Source organism: Salvelinus fontinalis, chromosome 16 (assembly GCF_029448725.1).
Source record: "Salvelinus fontinalis isolate EN_2023a chromosome 16, ASM2944872v1, whole genome shotgun sequence".
NCBI classification, from domain to species: Eukaryota; Metazoa; Chordata; class Actinopteri; order Salmoniformes; family Salmonidae; genus Salvelinus; species Salvelinus fontinalis.
Genome location: NC_074680.1, coordinates 16,842,509 through 16,848,531, shown reverse-complemented (window position 1 = coordinate 16,848,531; position 6,023 = coordinate 16,842,509). Strand labels below are relative to the sequence as shown.

Genomic DNA, 6,023 nt, shown 5'->3' with positions numbered 1-6,023 from the left:
GCAGAGGGGAGAAAGGACTCAGAGCTGAGGGGAGAGGGGGCTCAGAGCTGAGGGGAGAGGGGACTCAGAGCAGAGGGGAGAGGGGACTCAGAGCAGAGGGGAGAGGGGACTCAGAGCAGAGGGGAGAGGGGACTCAGAGCAGAGGGGAGAGGGGACTCAGAGCTGAGGGGAGAGGGGAGAGGGGGCTCAGAGCAGAGAGGAGAGGGGAGAGGGGGCTCAGAGCTGAGGGGAGAGGGGAGAGGGGGCTCAGAGCTGAGGGGAGAGGGGGCTCAGAGCTGAGGGGAGAGGGGACTCAGAGCTGAGGGGAGAGGGGACTCAGAGCTGAGGGGAGAGGGGACTCAGAGCAGAGGGGAGAGGGGACTCAGAGCTGAGGGGAGAGGGGGCTCAGAGCTGAGGGGAGAGGGGACTCAGAGCTGAGGGGAGAGGGGGCTCAGAGCTGAGGGGAGAGGGGGCTCAGAGCAGAGGGGAGAGGGGGCTCAGAGCTGAGGGGAGAGGGGAGAGGGGACTCAGAGCTGAGGGGAGAGGGGGCTCAGAGCTGAGGGGAGAGGGGACTCAGAGCTGAGGGGAGAGGGGACTCAGAGCAGAGGGGAGAGGGGGCTCAGAGCTGAGGGGAGAGGGGAGAGGGGGCTCAGAGCTGAGGGGAGAGGGGGCTCAGAGCTGAGGGGAGAGGGGGCTCAGAGCAGAGGGGAGAGGGGGCTCAGAGCTGAGGGGAGAGGGGAGAGGGGGCTCAGAGCTGAGGGGAGAGGGGGCTCAGAGCTGAGGGGAGAGGGGGCTCAGAGCAGAGGGGAGAGGGGGCTCAGAGCAGAGGGGAGAGGGGACTTGACTGAAGGTTTAGGGGACAGGAGACGGTCCCACATTCAGTTGTCCCAAAACAACAAGGGACAGCGAGGGACTGCTCACACAGGGACACGGGGGACTGCTCACACAGGGACACGGGGGACTGCTCACACAGGGACACGGGGGACTGCTCACACAGGGACAGCGAGGGCCCTTAGACCACGCTACTACATCAAAACAAATACAGAGCTTAAAACATTTAATTTCATTACTCTTGATTAAAAAAAATGACTGTCTTTTTCTTTTTATGTCACTTTCTGTTGTTGTGGAGAGTCTAAAGCCATACTGTTTGTATTATCTATTATATATTACATATTGTCTTAGTATTATCTGTGTACCGTCCCACCTCCTCCATGTCCTAGAACAAATACTACTAGAAGGATTCCTATTGGTTTCTGTTGATATTCCATGTAAAAACTCTGGAGTCTGACAAGGACTCTGGAGAGGCTGGCTTCTTTAAAAAAATAAAATAAAGTACAGTCAAACTAATGCAATTCCTCGGTGTACACATCACGGACAAACTGAATTGGTCCACCCACACAGACAGCGTTGTGAAGAAGGCGCAGCAGCGCCTCTTCAACCTCAGGAGGCTGAAGAAATTCGGCTTGTCACCAAAAGCACTCACAAACTTCTACAGATGCACAATCGAGAGCATCCTGTCGGGCTGTATCACCGCCTGGTACGGCAACTGCTCCGCACACAACCGTAAGGCTCTCCAGAGGGTAGTGAGGTCGGCAGAACGCATCACCGGGGGCAAACTACCTGCCCTCCAGGACACCTACACCACCCGATGTCACAGGAAGGCCATAAAGATCATCAAGGACAACAACCACCCGAGCCACTGCCTGTTCACCCCGCTATCATCCAGAAGGCGAGGTCAGTACAGGTGCATCAAAGCAGGGACCGAGAGACTGAAAAACAGCTTCTATCTCAAGGCCATCAGACTGTTAAACAGCCACCACTAACATTTAGCGGCCGCTGCCAACAAACTGACTCAGCTCCAGCCACCTTAAAAATGGGAATTGATGGAAATTATGTAAAAATGTACCACTAGCCACTTTAAACAATGCCACTTAATATAATGTTTGCATACCCTACATTACTCATGTCATATGTATATACTGTACTCTATATCATCTACTGCATCTTGCCATCTTTATGTAATACATGTACCACTAGCCACTTTAAACTATGCCACTTTATGTTTACATACCCTACAGTACTCATCTCATATGTATATACTGTACTCTATACCATCTACTGCATCTTGCCTATGCCGTCTGTACCATCACTCATTCATATATCTTTATGTACATATTAGTAGTTGCGGAATTGTTAGGTTAGATTACTTGTTGTTATTACTGCATTGTCGGAACCAGAAGCACAAGCATTTCGCTACACTCGCATTAACATCTGCTAACCATGTGTATGTGACTAATAAAATTGATTTGATTTGATTTTAATGTGGTCAACGTTGGGATTGTTCCAAATCTGTTTGCAGACACTGCCCCCTGCTGTTCTAAACGTTTTACTGCAGCTGAGTACTTACAGCCAACAGGACAGGGGTCTTCAATACAACCGCACATTCAACTAGGAATCAGACAGTATTGAAGTACAAAGTCAGAGGATATCGAGGGTATAATGGCAGCAGTGTAGTAACCACCACCCAAGACCTGTGGTGCCACCTGTAGGGACACCTGTAGGGCCACCTGTGGTGCCACCTGTAGGGACACCAGTAAGGATACCTGTAGGGACACCTGTAGGGACACCTGTAGGGATACCTGTGGTGCCACCTGTAGGGACACCTGTAGGGATACCTGTAGGGACACCAGTAGGGACACCAGTAGGGACACCAGTAGGGACACCAGTAGGGACACCAGTAGGGACACCAGTAGGGACACCAGTAGGGACACCAGTAGGGACACCAGTAGGGACACCAGTAGGGATACCTGTAGGGCCACCTGTAGGGATACCTGTAGGGACACCTGTAGGGATACCTGTAGGGATACCTGTAGGGACACCTGTAGGGATACCTGTAGGGATACCTGTAGGGATACCTGTAGGGACACCTGTAGGGATACCTGTAGGGACACCTGTAGGGACACCTGTAGGGACACCAGTAGGGACACCTGTAGGGACACCTGTAGGGCCACCTGTAAGGTCACCTGTAGGGCCACCAGTAGGGACACCAGTAGGGATACCTGTAGGGACACCTGTAAGGATACCTGTAGGGACACCAGTAGGGACAGACAGTCTCACCTATGTTGATGGAGGACAGTCTCACCTATGTTTTTGGAGTAGATGGGGACAAAGACGTTAATGACCCTTTCCATGGCCAGTAGGGCCAGACAGAGCAGGACCATTAACTGAAGAGACAGGCTGCCCCGGGGCCACAGGTAAGGGGCCAGGAGACGCACCTTCTGCCCAAAACCATGCCATGTTGACTCGGTCTGGGACGACTTTGATGTGGATGGGAAGGACTGTTCGCTTTCTTTCTGTTGTCTTCTTTTGTCAGGCTGTAATGAGGGAAGAGTGACACTTCTTTTAAGAAACAAAAGGAACAAATAACTTTCGGGAAATACTACAACTGTTGAAGCTCGCCGTGACAACACTGATGTGTAACGCATTAAAATACAAAAACAACATAAACAGGTCAACCAATAACAAAATACAACATTATCAACCCCTCGTGTCGAATTTTCATACGTTATATACTGTATGCCTAACAACGGAAATATAAATAGATGTTTACCTCAATAGTCAGAGTAATTCCAGCTCCTTTTGCATCTTGACTTGCCATTTGATAAACTAGACCAGAGGACCTTGCCTACTTGTTCCTCGTTCCTCCGGGTCTAACTAAATGTTCAACAGAGGGTCGTCAGCCGCCACATACCGATGTTTCCATGTCGCTGTATGTTTCTTTTTGGGGGGGGGGCGAACTGCGCGGTCAGCACGTCCTGCGTTCTTAACTTACGTGTAGCGATCAGGGAGAGAGGACGATAGAATTTGCATGCCTCAAAAAGAGTGATATTAAACATGTCTGTCAAGGGACTGACCGTTCAAGTGGTCAATATATGAACACGTTGGTTTATAGAGATAACATAATAACACCTTTTTTCTCTACTTAGCAGTCAGGATGGACCATAGAGAAAGATAGAGGACTCGTCTTTGTATCTGTGCCGTTGTAGTGTCTGTGAGAGCATGGGCAGCGCCAATTGATGCTATCACCATTTTAAAAGTAGTTACTTGTCTTCTTCGCGATTGGCTGATCTCGCCTGATGACCCGGTTGGACACGACTCAAACAGGGTCACAACGAGGGATCAGCCATTGAAGTTGGAAGTCCCACACAGTTGACAATATTATAAAATGGTGGAAGCTCTCAATGGCGCTGCCCATGCTTAATGCAGCCTTTTGACTACTAGAGGCCTCTATCATTCTCTATGGTATGGGTGGTATTTTTCACATGACCGGGCGTGTGGTCATGTGAGAGGGTCTGCCCTGCCATTGTCCAGTTTGAATAGAGGTCAATTCAGCGTTAATACTTCTTTCTAACGCAGTTACAAGCAAAGTTGTTACATGTTGTATCATTGTTACATTGTATCGTTGTCTCCTGTCTGTTTGCTCCTGGAAGTTGTTACATTGTATCGTTGTCTCCTATCTGTTTGCTCCTGGAAGTTGTTACATTGTATCGTTGTCTCCTGTCTGTTTGCTCCTGGAAGTTGTTACATTGTATCGTTGTCTCCTGTCTGTCTGCTCCTGGAAGTTGTTACATTGTATCGTTGTCTCCTGTCTGTTTGCTCCTGGAAGTTGTTACATTGTATCGTTGTCTCCTATCTGTTTGCTCCTGGAAGTTGTTACATTGTATCGTTGTCTCCTGTCTGTCTGCTCCTGGAAGTTGTTACATTGTATCGTTGTCTCCTGTCTGTTTGCTCCTGGAAGTTGTTACATTGTATCGTTGTATCCTGTCTGTTTGCTCGTGGAAGTTGTAACATTGTATCGTTGTCTCCTGTCTGTTTGCTCCTGGAAGTTGTTACATTGTATCGTTGTCTCCTGTCTGTTTGCTCCTGGAAGTTGTTACATTGTATCGTTGTCTCCTGTCTGTTTGCTCCTGGAAGTTGTTACATTGTATCGTTGTCTCCTGTCTGTTTGCTCCTGGAAGTTGTTACATTGTATCGTTGTCTCCTGTCTGTTTGCTCCTGGAAGTTGTTACATTGTATCGTTGTCTCCTGTCTGTTTGCTCATGGAAGTTGTAACATTGTATCGTTGTCTCCTGTCTGTCTGCTCCTGGAAGTTGTTACATTGTATCGTTGTCTCCTGTCTGTTTGCTCCTGGAAGTTGTTACATTGTATCGTTGTCTCCTGTCTGTCTGCTCCTGGAAGTTGTTACATTGTATCGTTGTCTCCTGTCTGTCTGCTCCTGGAAGTTGTTACATTGTATCGTTGTCTCCTGTCTGTTTGCTCCTGGAAGTTGTTACATTGTATCGTTGTCTCCTGTCTGTTTGCTCCTGGAAGTTGTTACATTGTATCGTTGTCTCCTGTCTGTTTGCTCCTGGAAGTTGTTACATTGTATCATTGTCTCCTGTCTGTTTGCTCCTGGAAGTTGTTACATTGTATCGTTGTCTCCTGTCTGTTTGCTCCTCATTAGTCGAGCAGTGCGCATGGCGAGCTGTTGTACATTGTATAATTTTACCTGTTTGTGAGAGTGAAGACAAAATTCAGCAACTCTTGGAAGTGAGACAGTGCTATCTGGGATACTTGGTACGACCCTCCCCATAACCCCTCCCCTAACCATAACCCCTCCCCTAACCCCTCCCATAACCCCTCCCCCTAACCATAACCCCTCCCCCCTAACCATAACCCCTCCCCCCTAACCATAACCCCTACCATAACCCCTCCCCTAACCATAACCCCTCCCCTAACCATAACCCCTACCCTGCCCTAACCATAACCCCTAACCATAACCCCTACCCTAACCATAACCCCTACCCTAACCATAACCCCTACCCATAACCCCTACCCTAACCCCTACCCCCTAACCATAACCCCTACCCTAATCCCTACCCATAACCTCTACCCTAACCATAACCCTTACCCCTAAACTCTACCCTAACCCCTACCCCCTAACCATAACCCCTACCCTAAGCTCTACCCTAACCACAACCTCTACCCTAACCCCTACCCCCTAA

At 49.2% G+C, this 6,023-nt stretch overlaps 1 protein-coding gene across 1 annotated transcript in view; it reads right to left on the bottom strand.

Moving 5' to 3' along the window:
• The window catches only part of LOC129812491 (ATP-binding cassette sub-family B member 6-like), a 39,301-nt gene extending 35,540 nt beyond the window's left edge, over positions 1-3,761 (bottom strand). The window contains exon 1 of the mRNA XM_055864109.1: positions 3,122-3,761. Coding sequence (XP_055720084.1) covers positions 3,122-3,464 — 343 coding nt within the window. The 5' untranslated portion in view covers positions 3,465-3,761. The remainder of the gene's footprint in view (positions 1-3,121) is intronic.
• Positions 3,762-6,023: the final 2,262 nt, after the last annotated feature.